Genomic DNA, 24,741 nt, shown 5'->3' on the forward strand with positions numbered 1-24,741 from the left:
TCCTACCTGTGTGTTACTATGGGGTGGTGTTAAGAGATATGACAGTTATATAATATCCTGTAAGAAGTGCAGAAATAAACCCTCCAGACTGGACGGGGTGTGTATCACTGGGAGTAGCTTAAAAGGATTTGAACTGAGGCAGAATTTCAAGATGGGGAACTCTTTGATTTAAGTAGGCTAGTCTCTTAACAGTACTGGGGAAGGCATGATAAGAATTAAACAGTCATCACTAGTCGGCTACCACTATTTAGGGCCCTGCACGGGCATTACATTTAAGCCCGAGCCCTACTCATGCCTGTGATGTTCAGACCCTACCTTACAAGTTTGTGGAAATGTGAAATTAATGTAGGAGAATATAACACATTCGATCTGGTAAAAGATAATTAAAAAGAAAAAACTTTTTTTTGTACCATCTTTGAAATGCAAGAGCAAGGCTATAATGTTTTATTCCAGCACAGGCGCAATTTAGATTTTGGCCACGAGATGGCAGAAGTGTATGTGCAATCTGTCAGACTGATCCAATGAACCATTGCATTTCTGTTCAACATTTTGTATCAAGATGTGCCTAATTGGAATATTAATAACTGTGCACTCTCCTCAAACAATAGCATGATATTCTTTCACTATAATAGCTACTCTAAATTGAACAGTGCAGTTAGATTAACAAGAATTTAATCTTTCTGCCAATATCAGATATGTCTATGTCCTGGGAAATTACTTACAACCACATGCTAATCGCAGAGAAAAATAACAGTTAAGAAAACGCAATAAAATAACAATAACGAGGTTATATATACAGAGAGTACCGGTACATAGTCAATGTGCGTGGGTACAGGTTAGTCGAGGTAATATGTACATATATGTAGGGGTTAAGTGACCATGCCTAGATAATGAACAGCAAGTAGCAACCGTGTAAAAAAAAGGGGTGGGGGTCAATGCAAATAGTCTGGGTAGCCATTTGATTAGCTGTTCAGCAGTCTTACCGTTTGGGGGTAGAAGCTGGCGCTCCGGTACCACTTGCTGTGCGGTAGCAGAGAGAACAGTGTATGACTAGGGTGTCTGGAGTCTTTGGCAATTTGTAGGGCCTGTTTCTGACACCGCCTTGTATAGAGGTCCTGGATGGCAGGAAGCTTGGTCCCAGTGATGTATTGGGCCTTACGCACTACCTTCTGTAGAGTCTTGGGGTTGGATGCAGAGCAGTTGCCATACCAGGAAGTGATGCAATCTGTTGAACTTTTGAGGATCTGAGGACCAATGCTAAATCTTTTCAGTCTCCTGAGGGGAATAGGCGTTGTCGTGCCCTCTTCCCAACTGTCTTAGTGTGTTTGGACCATGATAGTTTGTTGGTGATGTGGTCCCATTAGAATGGCCCTCCTTTTCCTGTTGTCCACAATAATCTCTTTTGTCTTGATCACGTTGAGGGAGATGTTGTCCTGGCACCACACTGCCAGGTCTCTGACCTTCTCCCTGTAGGCTGTCTCATTATTGTCGGTGATCAGGCCTACCACCGTTGTGTCGTCGGCAAACTTAATGTTGGTGTTGGAGTCGTGCTTGGCCACACAGTCGTGGGTGAACAGGGGGTACAGGAGGGGACTAACCATGCACCCCTGAGAGGCCCCTTTGTTGAGGATCAGGAAGTCCAGGATCCAGTTGCAGAGGGAGGTGTTTAGTCCCAGGGTCCTTAGCTTTATGATGAGCTTCAAGGCCGCTATGGTGTTGAACGCTGAGAGTTAGTCAATTAAAAGTATTCTCACGTAGGTGTTCCTTTTGTCCAGGTGGGAAAGGGCAGTGTGGAGTGCAATAGAGATTGTGTCATCTGTGGATCTGTTGGGGCGGTATGCGAATTGGAGTGGATCTAGTGTTTTTGGGATGATGGTTTTGACATGATCAATGCCAAGCCTTTCAAAGCACTTCATACAGATGTGAGTGCTATGGGTTGGTAGTCATTTAGGCAGGTTACCTTGGTGCTCTTGAGCGCAGGGACCATGGTGGTCTGCTTGAAACATGTAGGCATTACAGACTCGGTCAGGGACAGGTTGAAAAGGTCAGTGAAGACATTTGCCAGTTGGTCAACGCATGCTCTGAGTACACGTTCTGGTAATCCGTCTGGCCCTGTAACCTTGTAAATGTTGCCCTGTTTTAAGGTCTTACTCGCATCGGCTTCGGAGAGCAGGATCACACAGACGTCCGGAACAGCTGGTGCTCTTAAGCTTCAGTGTTCATGCTTCAGTGTTGCTTGCCCCGAAGAGGACATAGAAGTCATTTTGCTCGTCTGGTAGGCTCGTGTCACTGAGCAGCTGGGCTTCCTGTGTAGTCCGTAATAGTTTGCAAGCCCTGACACATTTTACGAGCTTCAGAGCCGGTGTAGTAGGATTCAATCTTAGTCCTGTATTCACGCTTTGCCTGTTCGATGGTTCGTCAGAATTTTGCGGAATTTCTTATAAGTGCTCTTGTTCTTGAAAGCGTCAGCTCTACCCTTTTAGCTGAGTGCGGATGTTGCCTGGTTGGGTTATGTACGTATGGTCACTGTGGGGACGACGTCATCGATGCACTTATTGATGAAGCCAGTGACTGATGTGATATACTACTGTTTGCTTCTGCACAATTAAAGGCCCGAGCTTGCCCAAAACCTGAAACAAAAATAACTTATTCCGTTAGTAAATCCATTAGCTGCTCCTCTCTGTCTGTCACTCAGTCGCTCCCTGCATGCAGGAGCTCGCTGTGCATGCACTCTGCTCATGGCGGCTCTGAGTCTGTGTATCCATAGCATCAGTCCCACTTGGGCTGCTCTGCCAGAGATATTAGAGACGGGAGAAGATAGGAATCCCATTGGGCAATGAACGAAGGAACGTATAACGCCCCATCTAGCAGACAGTCGACCAATCACATTCACGTTATCATACTGTGTCATACGGTTGCTAAGCTAATCGTCACGCAATCCCATCTCACAGTCAGGGTATGCGTCGAGAAACGTGTCTATTTTCCTCTAAAGTATGTAATGTTACGATTCCAAAGCTATACAGTATTACAGGTAGCAATTTAATTATCTCAAATCTTGGAAAAAATGTGTAATGTTGTGCTCCTTGTTGACGAAAATCATGCTAATGTTGGGTTTTTGAGTTAGCGCCTGACTCCCATTCACTCTTTGAAGGAGAGCTCCAAAATTGGCCAGAATGCACCACGTGGCCCGTTGTCATAACATGGGCAATGTACACAATGGGTGTTATTACGATTCCAATGGAATTTTCTCCTCAAAAGTATCTCTGGCTCTGCTCAGTGAACGAATAGACACAAGATAGCAGTTAGCTGTTAGCTACTTTTGGTCGGTAAATGCTGACAAAACTCAAGAAACAAACTATTTGACACGGTTGAAGCACTTCTGACACAATGTGATGGACCTAGATATTACTGTACTGTGCAGCAGAGCACAAGCTAATGGCTCAGCTGATCAATTTAGTGATATCCGAGCCCTATCCGTACCCTAGTTATTGATGAAAAAACAGGCCCCACTGGGCTCTAACCCGATGCATAATGTTGGGGCCCGTAGGGCTCGGGTCAGGTAGCAGAGCTCTACAACCGGTATCCTACCTTACTTGATTAAGTGAGTGCTACTTGCAACTCACAGTACACAAACACCAAGGCCTCTCAATGCAGACCTGCTTAACTCCCTCCTCCCCACCTCCCCTTCCTCCCCTTCCTCCACCTCATCTTCTCTGTGTTAATGGGACTTCGTTCTACTTTCTCTGCTCATTAGCATCTGACCTCTAATGGACAGTGACCTGTGAGCTAGACAGGCAGAGAGGGGGCTTGGGGGCTGGGGCATTAACCCTTGGCCTTCTGTAATGTGTTAGTAGTACTGGCTGGATCTTATATAGCTCAAATGGTGTTAAAGAACTACGCTCACTGACAGGGAAGTATGTTAACCTTCACCTTGTCTGCTGGATAGATCACACACACACATCGTCATCATCATCATAATCAAGACTGGGTGAGTGGTGGGCCTTAGAACTAGAGGTTACAGTTCAGACAGATGTCTACATGTGACCAGGTGTTATGACCAGCTAATGTTTCCTGCTACATTGTGTTCCTCAAGGTGGAAGGTCATGGCATTTCCTACCTGTGTGTTACTATGGGGTGGTGTTAAGAGATATGACTGGGAGTAGCTCATAAAGGATTTGAACTGAGGCAGAATCTCAAGATGGGAAACTCTTTGATAGCTGTACTGGGGAAGGCAGAGATGAAAGTTTTAACTTTGCATGGTAAGAATTAAACAGTTATCACGAGACGGCCTCTGTGCAGTACCCTGCCCTGAACCTTAGACACCGTCACTTTCCAGCTACTAGGCATGTAAAGATTCACCTATACACATCGGTCCTGGTTCAAATGTTCAAGTTGTAAGTGCATCGGTCCGCGGACCCCAAACCGATCCAAATGTAGCATGCATCGGTCAGAAAATCTATTCAAGTGTTATAAATCGCCGGTTCACTAAAATGTTTTGCTCATATTACTTTCTTTCTAACTTCCGAAAATACCTCATATTTTGTGACAACTGATGTGTCCTCTCCTTCAGTGTCGATTCGAACTTGCAACCTTTCGGTTACTAGTCCAACACTCTAACCACTAGGCTACCCTGCCGCCAGTGTAATTGGGCTATTGTTATCAAATGCCCTGTTGAAAATGATGTTCTACCAGAATAAAATGGCCTAAACAACCGCCTGAGACACGATTCTCATCTGGCTACGTATCCTACCTGCTGATTGGGGCTCAGGCTGCATTAGATTTGACTTCAGTTGTTCAGGTTCCCCATCAGCAATAGTTTTGGTAGTTTTGCTTTAAACAATCGGTGTATATGGTCACTTTTAGATATACAGGATAAAGTTGATACATTTCATAACGAGGACCACAATCACTTTTTTACCCACACTGCCCTGTTGAAGCAGGAAGAACTTCCAAATGTCTGAACCATACCATTTTGATTTGGGGAGGGGGGTGAAATCCAAGTTGTGCTATATATTCATTGGCTATGTCATGCATCATAAATATTGATACATTGCTGGCTCACTACTTTGAATTTGCAAAAATGACATTCATTAGTGGGTGATGGTGATTTCAGATCAAAAGTTGGGGTCGAAAAAGCGAACATTGCCCCCGTTATCTGATAGTGTGTTTGTAGATGCCCAGTTTCCCTTATGTCTCAGCTCAGGTGCCTACATAAATCACTTACACACACACACTCACAAACACACTCACAAACACACACACACACACACACACACACACACACACACACACACACACACACACACACACACACACACACACACACACACACACACACACACACACACACACACACTCACAAACACACACACACACACACACACACACACACACACACACACACACACACACACACACACACACACACACACACACACACACACACACACACACACACACACACACACACACACACACAGGGAAAAGTCAGCTCAGAGCGGCTCAGCTCATGAGCTCCATCAGCAGCATATTTGATTTTAGGATGGAAAACGAATGTGTTTATGCAACAAATGTTAGTGCACCAACTGTATCACATTGATTTGTTCCTCTACTCAAACCGAATCGCTCCGACTCGATTCAAACTAAAACGTATCGTTACTGAATCGTATCGTAGACCATGTGTTTAGATACGTATCGAATATTCTTGAAAGGGAAAGATGCATATCTCTACCGGCTACCACCCGGTACTCTACCCTGAACCTGAGGCTGCTGCCCTATGTATATAGTCATTGAACACTGTTTACTTGAATTAGGTTTACATACTGTTTTACCCACTTTATATGTATATACTGTATTCTAGTCATGACTCATCCCATATACAGTTGAAGTCAGAAGTTTACATACACCTTGGCCAAATATATTTAAACTCCATTTTTATTTTATTTATTTATTTTTTAATATTTATTTTTACAATTCCTAACATTTAATCCTAGTAAAAATTCCCTGTTTTAGGTCAGTTAGGATCAAGAATGTGAAAAGTCAGAATAATAGCAGAGAGAATTATTTATTTAAGCTTTTATTTCTTTCATCACATTCCCAGTGGGTCAGATGTTTACATACACTCAATTAGTATTTGGTAGCATTGCCTGTAATTGTTTAATTTGGGTCAAATGTTTTGGGTAGCCTTCCACAAGCTTCCCACAACAAGTTGGGTGAATTTTGGCCCATTCCTACTGACAGAGCTGGTGTAACTGAGTCAGGTTTGTAAGCCTCCTTGCTCGCACACGGTTTTTCAGTTCTGCCCACACATTTTCTATGGGATTGAAGTCAGAGCTTTGTGATGGCCACTCCAATACCTTAACTTTGTTGTCCTTAAGCCATGTTGCCACAACTTTGGAAGTATGCTTGGGGTCATTGTCCATTTGGTGTCCATTGTCCATTGTCCATTTGATGTCTTGAGATGTTGCTTCAATATATCCACATAATTTTACTTCCTCGTGATGCCATCTATTTTGTGAAGTGCACCAGTCCCTCCTGCAGCAAAGCACCGCCACAACATGATGATACCAAACCCCGTGCTTCACGGATGGGATGGTGTTCTTCAGCTTGCAAGCCTCCCCCTTTTTCCTCCAAACATAACGATGGTCGTTATGGCCAAACAGTTCTATTTTTGTTTCATCAGACCAGAGGACATTTCTCCAAAAAGTATGATCTTTGTCCCCATGTGCAGTTGCCAACCGTATTCTGGCTTTTTTACTGAGGTTTTGGAGCAGTGGCTTATTCCTTGCTGAGCGGCCTTTCAGGTTATGTCGATATAGGACTCGTTTTACTGTGGATATAGACACTTTTGTACCGGTTTCATCCAGCAACTTCAGAAGGTCCTTTGCTGTTGTTCTGGGATTGATTTGCACTTTTCGCACCAAAGTACCTTCATCTCTGTGATACAGAACACGTCTCCTTCCTGAGCGGTATGACGGATGATGTCAATTAGCCTATCAGAAGCTTCTGAAGCCATGACATTATTTTTTGGAATTTTGCAAGCTGTTTAAAGGCACAGTCAACTTAGTGTATGTAAACTTCTGACCCACTGGAATTGTGATACACTGAATTTTAAATGAAATAATCTGTCTGTAAACAATTATTAGAAAAATGACTTGTGTCATACACAAAGTAGATGTCCTAACCGACTTGCCAAAACTATAATTTGTTAACAAGAAATGTGTGGAGTCATTGAAAAACAAGTCTCAATGACTCCAACCTAAGTGTATGTACATTTATGTACATAACTTTTATATTGACATACTGTCTACAGTATACACACCATTCACATACATACAGATTTATATTCCGGACTCTGGTCCACATATAAAAACCTGCAATTCTATCCATTTTGCCAGCGGTTTTGTGCTGTTTATTTAAACTGTAACGGTCGTCGTTGTTTGATGAGGAAGACTTTTATTAAACTGAACACTGAAGCAAAAATAACAAAGTGCAAAATGAAACCGAAACAGGCCTGTCAGGTGCAGAACAGAAAACAACTACCCACAAAACATAGGTGGGAAAAAGCTACCTAAGTATGGTTCCCAATCAGAGACAACCATAGTCAGCTGTCCCTGATTGAGAACCATACCCGGCCAAAACAAAGAAATACAAAACATAGAAACAAGAACATAGAATGCCCACTCCAAATCACACCCTGACCAAACCAAAATAGAGATAAAAAGCTCTCTAAGGTCAGGGCGTGACATAAATACTATTTTTTCGACCTCACTTTTATTATTTCTACTACTGTACATTTTAGTTACACTGTTTGTACACACCATATTAATTTATTTATATACTGGATTCTCGACATGGCTCATTCCAATATATCTACTGCTGTACTTATAAGTAAGTCTTGTTTTAAATCATCCACTGTATGGCATTTGGATTACTGCTACAGTGCTATTTGGGCTAATTGGATTCGTTTCGACATTTTCAAGATTCTTTTTGTATTATTTGTGTACTTGTTTGGCATTTTTCTGCATTGTTAGGAGGATTTTGCTGCACCAACAATAACATCTCATTAGGAGGCAAAATTATGGCTGCACGATATGGGTAAAAATGTAAATAGCATTTTATTTGTATTACGTGTGTGTGTGCGTGTGTGTGTGTGTGTGCGTGCGCGCGCGCGCGCCTCAGCATGGCTTAGTCAGGCTATAGCTGACTGAAACCTGACGTCTGACTGCTTCCCACCAAATCCCTCTGGATCATAGCTCAGACACACTCCTAACCAACAGCCTTTACACAATACCACTACTTACTCTATCCCTTTCACGCTCTCTCTCTTTTTATCTCTCGCTATCTCGCCTCGCCCTCGTTCTTTTTCACTTTCTCTTTCTCTTACTCATTCCCTCTCTCTCTCTCTCTCTCTCTCTCTCTTGTCTCTACCTCCAGTGTTTTCTAAACGGTAGGGAGAACAAGAGGGAATTATACTATAATGCATTGAATGACACTTGAGAAACACACTCACATACAGGACACAATGTTGATGCCACCACCAACAACAGGGTTAAGTCTCCTGGGCTTCTCTGTCTGTCTCTATATCCACAGAATCAGACCCTATCATAGTTGTGTAACAATAGTCTCTACTTAACTTCTACATAGAATACGTTTAACTGATGTTGGCTTTAGAAAGTAAAGAGGATCACATGGACTGTACTGGCAGAGACCATACACACAAGCTTGAATAGAAATCTATCAATTTAATTTGTATTTATTAAGGATCTCTGTTAGTTCCTGCCAAGGCAGCAGCTACTCTTCCTGGGGTCCAGCAACATTAAGGCAGTTAAATACAATTGCAAATATTACATGACATTACATTTTAATAACGCTTTTCACAACACTTGAAGTGTGTTCCCTCACGCAACTACTCACTCTACTACTACATGTCTATCTCACACGCACGCACACACAGAGACACATCGATAGCTCCAACCTACCATAGATCTATTATAATGTATAACTGCTCTTTATATTGATAGACTGATCCTATACTCTAAATATCAGAGAGGGATTCAGTTGGAAGAGTTTAGCAACCGTGACTGAATGACTGCAGTATCACGGATCCACAAACACACACACACACACGCATAATAACATGCTCATGCCGTTTATACATATTTTACCACGCACACCCATATTGAAACAAGCTCTCTTCCACACATACACAGAGGGTCATCCTTTCCCTAGGGGTTAGCCCATTATGTGAAGTAATGAGAGTATGTGAGTGATGTTGGTCACGCTTGTGTGCATTTGAGTGTGTGTGTGTGTGTGTGTGCGTTGTAAAACTGCTGACATTTACGGAATGAGATCCAGAGTGATGGATGCACTCTGAAGTAAGTGAGGAGTACTGACTGCAAATCACCTTCACTACACGTACATACTGTACACACATGCACGCACGCACACACACAAACACGTACATACACACACACTTGTTACCGGCTCTGTTCTGTCGTACTAGGAGTCTGTTTCCTGTCGGGTCAGGGGTCATTACAAAGGTCATCGGGAGGTTAAAGTGGGTTTTGGTTCAGCTTGTCAAACACATGTCCGGTCCCACACTACTACTTTTACATTTAAACAGACATACGCACACACTCTTCTCTGCAGCTGTCACGCATAGGTGTAATAGGTGGCAGGGAAGTCAGGCGCAGGAGAGTCAAATGGAGTGTAAATATGGAGTCTTTTAATAAAGTTCCACGAGTATGCTCCATAACAATAAATGTACAAACAAACAAAACATGGGTACGAAGACCCGACGCGCACCTATACCAACAATCACACTACACTGACAACAAATCAATCTCTGACAAAGACATGAGGGGAAACAGAGGGTTAAATACACAACAGGTAATGAATGGGATAGAAAACAGGTGTGTGGGAAGACAAGACAAAACCAATGGAAAATGAAAAAAGGATCAATGATGGCTAGAAGACCGGTGACGTCGAACGCTGAGCACCGCCCGAACAAGGAGAGGCAACGACTTCGGCAGAAGTCGTGACAGCAGCTGCACATCACCTCTCCTTTCTCTCGCTCTACTCACTCCCGCTCTTCTCCCTTCCTGTCTCCTATGTGAAGGAGGAGGAAGAGTATAATTCCATCTGATAACAGTTATACTGCATCAATTAGACCTGAGTCTGTGTGCAGCTGAACTCCATTCAGACCTCTAATGGCTGGCTCTGTACGCAGCTGCACTCTATTCAACCCCAGAGTGGTGGACTTTCTGTGCAGCTGAACCCCATTCAGACACATAATGGCGGCTTCTATGTACAGTCAGTCTCAAAGTCTCAAGGATACAGAGTTCCTGCCTCTCAATCTGTTTAAGACTCTCTTTTTCCATCTCATTCTCTTCCTCCTTCGTTTATTCCTTCTCTCTCTCTGATTTCCTCTCCACAGACCAATTTTGAAAGTTGGGCTAATCGTGTGTGAATGTGAAATGAAGATTTGAAGATTGAAATGAAGATTTGAATATCATTTTGAAGATATTTACATGAGAGGTTCTCTCAATGAATCCTCCTCTCCTCTGCTTTCACAGTTCTTCACTCAACACACACACAAACAGACACACACGGTTTACAGTTTCACTTTTCTCTCTGGGTCTGCGTGTGAACTCACTCTTATCTGTCTGTATATCACTCAGTCATCTTTGTTTTTGTCTTGCCTACTACTCTCATGAATAAGAGATATAACACTACTGGTGTTTTTTCCCAGAGACAATTCTATCCTTATTGGTATGCTGAGGTTTCTCTTGTGCACCCTTTCGTTTCTCTGTTGTTTTTCTGTCTAGAGTTGACATTTAGCGTGTAGCTCCAGCAGACCTCACAGTCAGACAGTGAGCGAGGGACAGCCGGAGAGGGAGACTGAGACAGAGAAGGGGCGAGACGTGCCTGTAAAGGTAGACTGCATCAGATAAGGAAGGAGGACACAGCATTTGTCTTACGAAGCTGTGCCACAAATGCCCCCCCGCTCTCTTTGTACCATTCCCTCCCTGCTGGATATGACCTGTACGATCCCAGTGAGATATCAGGAACATTGTCTGTTTTCTGTGTGTCTCAATAAAGCATGATACGAGTTACAGATTGATTGTAAAGCAGACTGATGGTATTGTTTTGTAGTTGAGAGGCCGTGTGGAGGGCTCTGTCCTTACTTATTTTCTTGATTCTTTCCTTGGTCTTTTCTTTCAATTTGTTTTTCTATGGTGGAGGGTTAAAGCACTGTTAGTTTAGCGGTACCCACAGATCTTTTTTTAAGTTAGGGAGGAAGAGGACAGAGTTTTAGTTTAAGACTGGGCTCTGTCCATTATTATAGAATAAGGGTCTTACAAATCCTTATGAATTGACAGTGTTTAATTTTAATTGGGTATTAAAACATAGAGCAATTTAATCCCTGTAACAGTGTATCAGACAGGAACTCTCACAGGTAGCGCCTGAGGAGACGCCGGTGGTCGGCGGGGACTAGAACTGTACAATGTATTTTACAAAGATTGAAATGGGGAGGAGCCTGATTCAAGCTCAGTGAGGGGTGTTAAGGGACATAATTAAGCAGTTTGACCGAGTGGATGTTTGAAGAACTAGACAAAACAGTATACATGGGTGAAGGTTTTTGGGGCTAAGGTGAGTGCAGCCAGACTAGATCGGTTTTACATGTCCAAGAATCAGAGCAATAGGCTGTTGAGCGCTACCATTCTCCCAGTGGGTTTTTCGGATCACCACATAACCATGGCTCGGCTCTCTATTTCACCAGGGCCTCGGCAGGTATCCTATTAGAAGTTTAATGTAAAGCTCTTACAAGATTCCAGTTTTTGCTCAGGTTTCCAGACTTTTTTGGGGAAGGTGGGGGCAGCTAAGAGAGTATGAGTCTTGGTCAATGGTGGGATGTGGAAAATTCCAAATGTGGTATACAGCTCTCTCATCCTCAGAGGCTAGGAGGGTATTGGGAGAACTCGAGCACAGTATCAGTGAAGTGGTGGTAGAGATGGTGGTGCAAGGCAATGTAGGCCTCAAGGCTAATTTAGCTGAATTACATAGGGACCTGGGCAGTTTTTTCCCAGGTTAAAGCAAAGGCAGCACTTGTAAGAGCTAGGTTCTCCATGCTCAAGGAGATAGATATTCCCAGATCCTTCTTCTTTGGTTTGGGAAGACAGAGCGGTGAAGCTAAGGGTATGCATTGTCTGCGGCTGTCGGATGGGCGGGTGACCTCTGAGGTGGGGGAGATGCGTGATCAGACTGTGGAGTTTTATACTGAGTTGTATAGAAAACAACTGTGTGATCCTATGTGTGCTCAGGTTTTGTTTGCAGAACTCCCTAAGCTCTCTCTGACACAGAGGGATGAAATGGATATTCCCCTGTTGCACCATGAACTAGCAGAGGCTGTAACCCAGATGTCCCAAGGCCTTGCACCGGGGGTCGATGGACTCCCAGTGGAGTTTTATAAAAACATCTGGGTAGGAGAGTTGCCGATGAGCTGCCGTCGGGCGGCTCTGACTCTCCTGCCCAAAAAGGGGACTTGTGTGAACGTAAGAATTGGAGTCCTGTGGCATTGAACTGAAGGCCCATCTGGACATATAGTACACAAGGACCAGACATATTGTGTACCGGGACGCTCTATCATGAACAACTTTTTCTTAATCAGGGACATGTTGGACTTGTTGAGAGTTTCTAATGTGAACTTTGGACTGGTCTCTTTAGACAAAGAGATGGCTTTTGATAGAGTTGACTGTGAGTATCTGTTTGATGTGATGTTTGGATTTGGGGAAAGGTTTTTGGCTTGTGTGAAGATGTTGTATGCTGGAGCGTCATGTATGGTCAAGGTGGGAGGGGGCTTAGGCCAGTCTGGGAGAGGCGGGGTATTAGACAAGGATGCCCTCTATCTGGGCAGTTATGTACACTAGCCATTGAGCCTTTATTGGGCCACTTTATTGGGCCACATGATGCACAGCTTCTCTCATAACACAGAAAGGACACCCCTGTCTGACTCCCGGGTTGACCCGTGCCAATCAGCTATTAGTGGCCAGGGCTCCATGTTGAACCCTCCACTGGAGGTCCCCTGACCTCTTTGGTACTGGGGCTTTGTAGAGCCCCCTCCATCTAAAACCGACCATACTCTCCTCCCCACATATCACCTACCACTGATGTGCCTTCACTCTTGTTAGGTTCCTAATGTTCCTCACCTTAATGGAAAGGTTGTAGAGGGCTTTACCTCCCACCCCCCAAACTCCCCCAGGCTCGGAGTGTAAAATTCCACCAAGTCCTCCAGACCCCCTTGCCAGTCCCCAGTCTCTGCCGTCACCTGCAGTGGCGGAAACAGTGGTGGCCGCTCAAACACCCGCCTTACCGGCTCAGACACTGCCTCCTCGACCTCGCCCAGGAATCTCTTCAACAGCCTAAGAGATGTTAGTCCTGTTTGTTGTGCCAGGACTTCCTGGGTTTTCAACCCCTCCTTCCCCAGCAGCCGCAGGTTACCCGGCCTTAGTAAACCCGCTGCCATCAGTCGCTTCTGCAGGGGGGCTGATTGAACCAATCTCAAAAGAAGGGCTGGATTGTGGATGATTATAGGCTCCTCCCACAACCACAGCCCAGTCTCCCCGTTCTCGTGTCGGCCTTAGCATCTTCCAGGTCCTCAGCACTGCAGAGTAAAAATCAGAGAGACCTGCTGTACTCAGCCTCTCCAGCCTCATGAGGAACAACTGCCGATCCAACCCTATTCCGCCAGCTCTCCTCAGCAGCACGCATGCTGGTGACCAGCGCGAACCCCTGCTTTTAACCAGGGCAAGGTGACCGGAAACATGACCGAATACAAACAGTGTAGCTATTCCCTCCGTAAGGCAATCAAACAAGCGAAGTGTCAGTATAGAGCAGAGGTCGACCGACTGTGATTTTTCAACGCCGATACCGATACCGATTATTGGAGGACCAAAAAAGCCGATACCGATTTATCGACCGATTTTAAAAATAATGATAAAAAACAGCAAAAAAAAACCTGTATTTGTAATAATGACAATTACAACAATACTGAATTAACACATATTGTTTTTACATTTACATTACATTTACATTTAAGTCATTTAGCAGACGCTCTTATAAAGAGCGACTTACAAATTGGTGCATTCACCTTATGACATCACATTTTTTATTATTATTATTATTTTATTATATTAACACCATAATTTGCAAATAAATTTATAAAAAATCCTACAATGTGTTTTTCTGTATTTTTTTCCTTCTCATTTTGTCTGTCATAGTTGAAGTGTACCTATGATGAAAATTACAGGCCTCTCTCATCTTTTTTAAGTGGGAAAACTTGCACAATTGGTGACTGACTAAATACTTTTTTGCCCCACTGTATTTCACCCAATAGATATGAGAGTTTATCAAAATTAGATTTGTGGGTCTGTGTAACCTGAGGGAAATATGTGTCTCGATGGTCATACATTTGGAGGTTAGGATGTGCAGCTCAGTTTTCACCTCATTGTGTGGATATAGCCTGTCTTCTCTTGAGAACAAGCTCTGCCTTCTGCTGCCTTTCTCAATAGCAAGGCTATGCTTTGTACTGAGTCTGTACATAGTCAAACATTTCCTTCATTTTGGGTCAGTCACAGTGGTCAGGTATTCTGCCACTGTGTACTCTCGGTTTGGGCCAAATAGCGTTATAGTTTGCTCTGTTTTTTTTTCTCAATTCTTTCCAATGTGTCACATAATTATCTTTTTGTTTTCTCATCATTTGGTTGGGTCTAAATGTGTTGCTGTCCTGGTGCTCTGTGGGGTCTGTTTGTGTTTGTGAACAGAGCCCCAGAACCAGCTTGCTTAGGGGGTCTTGTCCAGGTTCATTTCTCTGAAACTGATGGTTTGGGAATCGCTTCCTTTTAGGTGGTTGTCGAATTTACGTTTGTACATGGAGGATATTTTTGAAGAATTATGCATGCAGTCTCAATTTGGTGTTTGTTCTGTTTTGAGCTGAGGATGATGTTAGAGTTTAAGTATAGCTCTCGCTCGCTCCTCTCTCTGGCCACAACATTAGAGCACATCTGCCTGCTTTCAGATGCATGAGCTGGGCTGAGGAGGAATTTACAGTGTGTGTTTTCAGTGGCTAACACCGTTGCTAATTACCGATCAAACAACCGTTAAATCCAAATGTCTTTCATGTGACTTCAGCCGTGGAAACCTCGGAATGTTTCCTTTCGCTAAGCTGTTGACCCAGGAGCTCTGCCAGGAGTTATGCTGTGTGTGTATTTATATTCTTTATTTATTGCATTATAAATGTCCCTGTTATGCTCAGAGAGACTTCTGCAGTACCCTCGGTCTCACCAGCTCTCTCTTGCTGTCACACACACACACACACACACACACACACACACACACAAATGTAGACTTCACCATCCCACTTCCTCAGAGGATGTAGGCGTTTCTGTCTCTGCTCCCTGACCAACGTCCAAAGGGAGCAATCCTATACACTAATCCTCATCTTCCCCTCTATCTCTCTCTCTCTCTCTCTCTGATTCTTTCTCTTCCACACACTCCTACTCTCTCTATTCCTTCCTCTCTCCTGTAGGCTATATCTCCTTTCTCTTGGAGGGGAAGCTGTGGAGTCATTGTTTATTCATTAACTGTAACTGTATGCTATTGGGTTTCGCGCTTTCAGAGAGAAGGTGCTGCCTTGTTTCTAAGGGAACTCCAGCAGAGAATAAAGAACTTGAACAAATGCACTAACTCTACTTCTCATATACAGTGTTCCTGTGTGCCTGAATGTGCACGTGTGAGTGTGTGAGTGTGTGAGCTTGGTTATTGGAAGGGATTTTGACCTCCATAAAAAAGGACAGGCAGCCAGGTCAAAATGATGACACTTTACTCAGCGTTATTGCTATCTAAGTGTGTGTGTGTGTGTGTGTGTGTGTGTGTGTGTGTGTGTGTGTGTGTGTGTGTGTGTGTGTGTGTGTGTGTGTGTGTGTGTGTGTGTGTGTGTGTGTGTGTGTGTGTGTGTGTGTGGCAGATGGTTGATCAGATTAACGCTGCTTAGCTTCGGAGGGGTGATGTACAGAGAAACACTGCCCAGAGATGGTAAAACACAGACACACACACACAGGCAGGCTGGAGAGCTGTTCATCGAACTAGTTTTGACTGCTGCTTGGTGATGACATTGATTGTGTGTGTTTAGTAGAATATTCCCAAATGCTCAACGGGAAATATGTGTCAATAGGTTTTCTCTGTCCCCTGGTTAAAAGCTCACTAACAGTTCAGACAGATGGGGGTAGAGAGAAATGGTGAGGCATAGAGAAAGACCCCTTATTTTCCCATTCGTTTTGCACATTGTTACATTGCACATTGTTGCATTGCACATTGTATATAGCCAATAATATACCATTTGAAACGTCTATATTATTTAAAAACGTGTGTGTGTGTGTGTGTGTGTGTGTGTGTGTGTGTGTGTGTGTGTGTGTGTGTGTGTGTGTGTGTGTGTGTAATGTTTACTGTTCACTTCTGATTGTTTGTTCATTTATCTTATTTCCCTTTTGTTTTGTCGATTTCACTTGCTTTGGCAATGTAAACATATGCTTCTCATGCCAACAAAGCCCTTTTAATTGAATTGAAGAGATGGGGAGTGGAGGGGAGGAGGAGAGAAGTGGGGAGAGGGAGAGAGATGGGGGAGTCGGACAGGGAGGGAATATGAAAGGAGAGCGACAGCAATACGCTCAAACTGTCCCACACGCATGCACAAACGCACCCACCCATACGCACACACACTCATATTCAGTCTCTTTATATTCTCTGAGGGTGTGTGTGAACTGGGTCATCTTTAATCAGACGTTGTCTAGCATACACACACCTGAGGCAGGAGAGGCTCTGCTTTCCAAGGAATATGTGTGTGTGTGTGTGTGTGTGTGTGTGTGTGTGTGTGCGTGTGCGTGTGCGCGTGCGCGTGTGCGCGTGCGTGTGTGTGTGTGTGTGTGTGTGTCTCTGTGTGTGTGTGTATGTGTGAGGGTGTGTGTGTGCCTTCTGCTCTGTGCCAACTGCCAAGCTACTGTTTGAGGTCTGCGAGGGCAGCGGAAACCTTGTATTCACTAAACACCTCTCACTGACTCAGGGTCAACTCCATCTGTGTTAAGGTCACTGGTGTGGTTTACATTTTCCTCATCTTAGAATGATTCAACATCAGAACTGACTGAAGCTGATGGAACTGACCTCAACTCTCTTATCTAAACTAGAGTGCTTGGGTTGTGTGTGTTTTATATAGTGTAATCATATTCAGCCTCAATGTCTTGCTTTTGGGTACTGCAGAGATGTTAAGGAACAATTGAATGAATACATTAGTCTGTTAAAGACTATACTTGTACTAGGGTCTTTCTATTTGATTTCAATCACTTTTTGACCGCACCCCTTCAAACTCAAACATTTCTCTATTGCAGTGTTGAAGACATGGATGTCTCATGGGGTTTGCACAATCTCCTAATTGTTTTGGCAATAAATGCTTCACAGAGTTCAAGTAACAGACACATCTCAACAACAACTGTTCAGAGGAGACTGTGCGTGAATCAGGCCTTAATGGTCGATTGGCTGCAAAGAAACCACTGCTAAAAGACACCAATAAGAAGAAGAGACTTGCTTGGGCCAAGAAACACAAGCAATGGACATTAGACCGGTGGAAATCTGTCCTTTGGTCTGACATTTGAGATTTTTGGTTCCAACCGCCGTGTCTTTGTGAGACGCAGAGTAGGTGAACAGATGATCTCCGCATGTGAGGTTCCAACCGTGAAGCATGGAGGGAGAGGTGTGATGGTGCTTTGATGGTGACACTGTCAGTGATTTATTTAGAATTCAAGGCACACTTACCCAGCATGGCTACCACAGCATTCTGCAGTGATATTCCATCCCATCTGGTTAGAGCTGAGTGGGACTATCATTTGTTTTTCAACAGGACAATGACCCAACACACCTCCAGGCTGTGTAAGGGCTATTTGACCAAGGAGGAGAGTGACGGAGTGTTGAATCAGATGACCTGGCCTCCACAATCACCTGACCTCAACCCAATTGAGATGGTTTGGGATGAGTTGGACCACAGAGTGAAGGAAAAGCAGCCAACAAGTGCTCAGCAAATGTGGGAACTCCTTCAAGATTGTTTGAAAAGCATTCCATGTGAAGCTGGTTGAGAGAATGCCAAGAGTGTGCAAAGCTGTCCTCAATGCAAAGGGTGGCTACTTTGAAGAATCTCAAATATAAAATATATTTTGATTTATTTAACACTTTTTTTGGTTACTACATGATTCCATGTGTTTTGTTTTATAGTTTTGATGTGGACACTATTATTTTACAATGTAGAAAATAGTAAAAATAAAGAAAAACCCTTGAATGTGTAGGTGTGTCCCAACTTTTGACTGGTACTGTAAATCAAAAGGGGTACAGTTAAAAGGCTCTTACAATATATACAAAATGGAACACCCCACTATTTGTGTTTCTTTTGTATTTAATGATGAGATGGTAAGGTGTTCTGTCCTATGTATAAAGGTATGAGATGTTAAGGTGTTCTGTCCTATGTATAAAGGTATGAGATGTTAAGGCGTTCTGTCCTAGGTATAAAGGTATGAGATGTTAAGGTGTTCTGTCCTATGTATGAGATGTTAAGGTGTTCTGTCCTATGTATAAAGGTATGAGATGTTAAGGTATTCTCTCCTATGTATGAGATGTTAAGGTGTTCTGTCCTATGTATAAATGTATGAGATGTTAAGGTGTTCTATCCTAGGTATAAAGGTATGAGATGTTAAGGTGTTCTGTCCTTGGTATAAATGTATGAGATGTTAAGGTGTTCTGTCCTAGGTATAAAGGTATGAGATGTTAAGGTGTTCTGTCCTAGGTATAAAGGTATGAGATGTTAAGGTGTTCTGTCCTAGGTATAAATGTATGAGATGTTAAGGTGTTCTGTCCTAGGTATAAAGGTATGAGATGTTAAGGTGTTCTGTCCTAGGTATAAAGGTATGAGATGTTAAGGTGTTCTGTCCTAGGTATAAATGTATGAGATGTTAAGGTGTTCTGTCCTATGTATAAAGGTATGAGATGTTAAGGTGTTCTGTCCTATGTATGACGGTATGAGATGTTAAGGTGTTCTGTCCTATGTATGACGGTATGAGATGTTAAGGTGTTCTGTCCTATGTATAAAGGTATGAGATGTTAAGGTGCTCTGTCCTATGTATACATGTATGAGATGTTAAGGTGTTCTGTCCTAGGTATAAATGTATGAGATGTTAAGGTGTTCTGTCCTAGGTATAAATGTATGAGATGTTAAGGTGTTCTGTCCTAGGTATAAATGTATGAGATGTTAAGGTGTTCTGTCCTAGGTATAAATGTATGAGATGTTAAGGTGTGCTGTCCTAGGTATAAATGTATGAGATGTTAAGGTGTTCTGTCCTATGTATAAAGGTATGAGATGTTAAGGTGTTCTGTCCTATGTATAAAGGTATGAGATGTTAAGGTGTTCTGTCCTATGTATGACGGTATGAGATGTTAAGGTGTTCTGTCCTATGTATAAATGTATGAGATGTTAAGGTGTTCTGTCCTAGGTATAAATGTATGAGATATTAAGGTGTTCTGTCCTAGGTATAAATGTATGAGATATTAAGGTGTTCTGTCCTAGGTATAAAGGTATGAGATGTTAAGGTGTTCTGTCCTAGGTATAAAGGTATGAGATGTTAAGGTGTTCTGTCCTATGTATAAAGGTATGAGATGTTAAGGTTTTCTGTCCTATGAGAGATGTTAAGGTGTTCTGTCCTATGTATAAAGGTATGACATGTTATGTTCTATCCTAGGTATAAATGATGAGATGTTAAGGTGTTCTGTCCTAGGTATAAATGTATGAGATGTTAAGGTGTTCTATCCTAGGTATAAATGTATGAGATGTTAAGGTGTTCTGTCCTAGGTATAAAGGTATGAGATGTTAAGGTGTTCTGTCCTAGGTATAAAGGTATGAGATGTTAAGGTGTTCTGTCCTAGGTATAAATGTATGAGATGTTAAGGTGTTCTGTCCTATGTATAAATGAGATGTTAAGGTGTTCTGTCCTATGTATGACGGTATGAGATGTTAAGGTGTTCTGTCCTATGTATGACCTGTCCTATGTATAAAGGTATGAGATGTTAAGGTGTCTGTCCTATGTATACATGTATGAGATTTAAGGTGTTCTGTCCTAGGTATAAATGTATGAGATGTTTCTGTCCTAGGTATAAATGTATGAGATGTTAAGGTGTTCTGTCCTAGGTAAAATGTATGAGATGTTAAGGTGTTCTGTCCTAGGTATAAATGTTGAGATGTTAAGTGTCTGTCCTAGGTATAAATGTATGAGATGTTAAGGTGTTCTGTCCTAGGTATAAATGTATGAGATGTTAAGGTGTTCTGTCCTATGTATAACGGTATGAGATGTTAAGGTATAAATGTGTATGAGATGTTAAGGTGTTCTGTCCTAGGTATAAATGTATGAGATGTTAAGGTGTTCTGTCCTAGGTATAAATGTATGAGATGTTAAGGTGTTCTGTCCTAGGTATAAAGGTATGAGATGTTAAGGTGTTCTGTCCTAGGTATAAAGGTATGAGATGTTAAGGTGTTAAAGGTATGAGATGTTAAGGTGTTCTGTCCTATGTATAAAGGTATGACATGTTAAGGTGTTCTATCCTAGGTATAAATGTATGAGATGTTAAGGTGTTCTGTCCTAGGTATAAATGTATGAGATGTTAAGGTGTTCTGTCCTAGGTATAAATGTATGAGATGTTAAGGTGTTCTGTCCTAGGTATAAATGTATGAGATGTTAAGGTGTTCTGTCCTATGTATAAAGGTATGAGATGTTAAGGTTTTCTGTCCTAGGTATAAAGGTATGAGATGTTAAGGTGTTCTGTCCTATGTATAAAGGTATGACATGTTAAGGTGTTCTATCCTAGGTATAAATGTATGAGATGTTAAGGTGTTCTGTCCTAGGTATAAATGTATGAGATGTTAAGGTGTTCTGTCCTAGGTATAAATGTATGAGATGTTAAGGTGTTCTGTCCTATGTATAAAGGTATGAGATGTTAAGGTGTTCTGTCCTAGGTATAAAGGTATGAGATGTTAAGGTGTTCTGTCCTACGTATGACGGTATGAGATGTTAAGGTGTTCTGTCCTATGTTTGACGGTATGAGATGTTAAGGTGTTCTGTCCTATGTTTGACGGTATGAGATGTTAAGGTGTGTGTGTTCTTTCCTGTGCAGGGGTCCGTTCAGCGTGGTGAGGAGATGTATCAACAGAGACACAGGACAGCAGTTTGCTGTGAAGATTGTAGATGTGGCCCAGTTTACCTCCAGCCCTGGACTCAGCACAGAGGGTAAGAAAACACACGCACACACTATATCACTCTCTCTCTGTTGTGTGTGGATGCTGATGGTTATAGAGACAAATGTACACACTTATCAGCTGGGTGTAAGGTGATGTGGGAGGCGTGTCTGTCTGTCTGTCTGTCTGTCTGTCTGTCTGTCTGTCTGTCTGTCTGTCTGTCTGTCTGTCTGTCTGTCTGTCTGTCTGTCTGTCTGTTCTCACTCTGAATCTGTACTCCAAATAACCCTTTAGCCCTGCCTCTGAGGTAAAAAATAAAAAATAAAAAATAGGCATAGACATCTTGGTACTTTGTTTTGTTCAGAAAGCAAACTAATCACAAAGAGGCCAGTGAGTCATGAAATTGTCTGCACAAAGCACCAGACGCAGGGCACAGGCCTCATATCAAATCTAATGTTATTTGTCACATGCTTCGTAAACAACAGGTGGAGACTAACAGAGAAATGCTTTCTTACGGGCCCTTCCTAACAATGCAGAGAGAGAGAAAATAGAGAAATAATAGAAAAGTAATAACCCATAATAATAAAAGTAATAATAAATAAACAATGAGTAATGACAACTTATATACACAGGGTACCAGTACCTAGTCAATGTGCAGGGGTACGAGGTAATTCAAGTAGATATGTACTGTACATATAACTATGAATAAAGTGACTAGGCAACAGGATAGATAATTAGCAGTAACAGCAGAGTATGTGATGAGTAAAACAAGTTAGTGCAAAAAAGACAATGCATATAGTCCGAGTAGCTATTTGGTTGACTGTTTTTCCAACTATTTAGCAGTATTATCGCTTGGGGGTTGAAGCTGTTCAGGGTCCTGTTGGTTCCAGACATGGTGCATCGGTACCGCTTGCCTTGCGGTAGGAAGGGGATCAGTCTATGACTTGGGTGGCTGGAATCTTTAACCATTTTTAAGGCCTTCCTCTGACACCGCTAGGATAGAGGTCCTGGATGGCAGGGAACTCGGGCCCCAGGATCCAGTTTCAGCGGGAGGTGTTCAGTCCCAAAGTCCTTAGCTTAGTGATGAACTTAGAGGGAACTATGGTGTGGAACTCTGAGCTGTAGATAATGAACAACATTCTCACATAGGTGTTCCTCATGCCCAGGTGGTAGAGGGCAGTGTGGAGTGCAATAGAGATTGTGTCATCTGTGGATCTGTTGGGGCGGTATGCGAATTGGAGTGGGTCCAGGGTGTCTGGGATGATAGTGTTGATGTGAGCCGTGACCGGCCTTTCAAAGCATTTCATGGCTACAGACGTGATAGTCATTTAGACAGGTTACCTTCGCATTCTTGCAGTGATGTGTCCAATAAGAAGCATTGGTGGCAAATCTGACCACTGCCAGTCACGTTCTGTTAAAGGTCCCCACAGCACACACATCCCCGGGTCACTCCTCTTTTCAGTTCGCTTCAGTTAGCGACTGGATCGAGCTGCAGAAAACACTCAACCTGGGCAGCTTTTATCTCCCATCTTTTCATTCAAAGACTCAATTATGGACACTCTTACTGACAGTTGTGGCTGCTTCGTGTGATGTATTATTGTCTCTACCTTCTTGCCTTCGTGCTGGTGTCTGTTCCCAAAAAGGTTTGCATCATGTTTTGTGCTGCTACCATGTTGTGCTGCTGCAATGTGGTGTTGCTACCATGTTGTTGTCATGTTGTGTTGCTACCATGCTGTGTTTTCTTGTGTTGCTACCATGCTATGTTGTTGTCTTAGGTCTCTCTTTACCCTATAATGACAAAGCAAAAAAAGGGTTTTACGACATTTTTGCAAATGTATCAACATAAAAAAACATTTATATAAGTATTCAGACCCTTTACTCACTACTTTGCAGCTTTGGCAGCGATTACAGTCTCGAGTCTTCTTGGGTATGACGCTACAGGCTTGGCACACCTGTATTTGGTGAGTTTCTCCCATTCTTAACCGCAGATCCTCTCAAGCTCTGTCAGGTTGCATGGGGAGCGTTGCTGGACAGCTATTTTCAGGTCTCTTCGATCGGGTTCAAGTCCGGACTCTGGCTGGGCCACTCAAGGACATTCAGAGACTTGTCCCAAGCCACTCCTGTGTTGTCTTGGCTGTGTGCTTAGGGTCGTTGTCCTGTTGGAAGATGAACCTTCACCCCAGTCTGAGGTCCTGAGCACTCTGGAGCAGGTTTTCATCAAGGATCTCTCTGTACTTGGCTCCATTCCTCTTTCCCTCTATCTTGACTAGTCTCCCAGTCCCTGCCGCTGAAAAACATCCCCACAGCATGATGCTGCCACCACCATGCTTCACCATAGGCATGGTATTGGCCAGGTGATGAGCGGTGCCTGGTTTCCTCCAGACGTGACATATTCAGGCCCAATAGTTAAATCTTGGGTTTCATCAGACCAGAGAATCTTGTTTCTCATGGTCTGAGAGTACTTTAGGTGCCTTTTGGAAAACTCCAAGCGGCTGTCATGTGCCTTTTACTGAGGAGTGGTTTCCGTCTGGACACTTTACCATAAAGGCCTGATTGGTGGAGAGCTGCAGAGATGGATGAGGATTGATATTTCTTTCCAAAGTAGTTTTCAAAATGCTTGCGATTGTGATTTTTTCCTGAAAGGGTCATAAGAGAGATAAATAACAGAAAAAAGAAAAATGTAGTATTGTGGGGTTTTTTTGTGTACTTTTTTAAAACAGTATTACCATTTCTAAAAAAATCCAGTGAGATTGTGCTTTCGTGATCCGTATTATGTTGTACATAGAGTTTAAAACGGCAAAGCTGACAAATTGCACTCAGTGCTTTGAGCAGCGCTCTCTATAGACAGACTGGGGAGAGCAGAGTACCGACCACCCTACTAAAGCCAAGGTTAGCAGAGTAAAAGTGATATAAATGAGCCCATTTAGGGATCTGTGTCAGATTTGTGTCACGCCCTTCTTTATTATTTTGGTTAGGTCAGGGTGTGACATGGGTGATATGTGTGTTTTTGTCTCATTCTAGGGTGTTTGTGCTGTCTAGGAGTTTTTGTAGATTTATGGGGTTGTTTTCATCTAGGTGTTTATGTTGGTCTATGGTTGCCTAGATTGGTTCTCAATTAGAGGCAGGTGTTTATCGTTGTTTCTGATTGGGAGCCATATTTAGGCAGCCATCTTCTTTGGGTATTTCGTGGGTTATTGTCTATGTTATGTTGCATGTTAGCACATTGTTTATATCACGGTCGTCTTCTTCGTTTTGTTGTTTTTGTTTAAGTGTTCTTCGTGTTCTTCATTAATAAAGAAGAATGTATTCTAACCACGCTGCGCTTTGGTCTACTCCATACGACGATCGTATCTGATAGTATTTCTGATTGGCATAACGCCCCACCACTAATGAGCTGTGGCGCTTCTCGAAACTAATGTTTT

The 24,741-nt window shown here is 42.8% G+C and overlaps 1 protein-coding gene across 18 annotated transcripts in view; it reads left to right on the forward strand.

The window, feature by feature from the left end:
- Positions 1-24,741, forward strand: part of caska (calcium/calmodulin-dependent serine protein kinase a) — a 221,074-nt gene that overhangs the window by 68,188 nt on the left and 128,145 nt on the right. For all 18 annotated transcript variants that reach the window (XM_052522126.1, XM_052522123.1, XM_052522131.1 and 15 more), the window contains exon 2: positions 21,259-21,371. In XM_052522126.1, the coding sequence (XP_052378086.1) occupies positions 21,259-21,371 (113 nt within the window). The remainder of the gene's footprint in view (positions 1-21,258; positions 21,372-24,741) is intronic.

This window comes from Oncorhynchus keta, chromosome 7, assembly GCF_023373465.1.
Source record: "Oncorhynchus keta strain PuntledgeMale-10-30-2019 chromosome 7, Oket_V2, whole genome shotgun sequence".
NCBI lineage: Eukaryota > Metazoa > Chordata > Actinopteri > Salmoniformes > Salmonidae > Oncorhynchus > Oncorhynchus keta.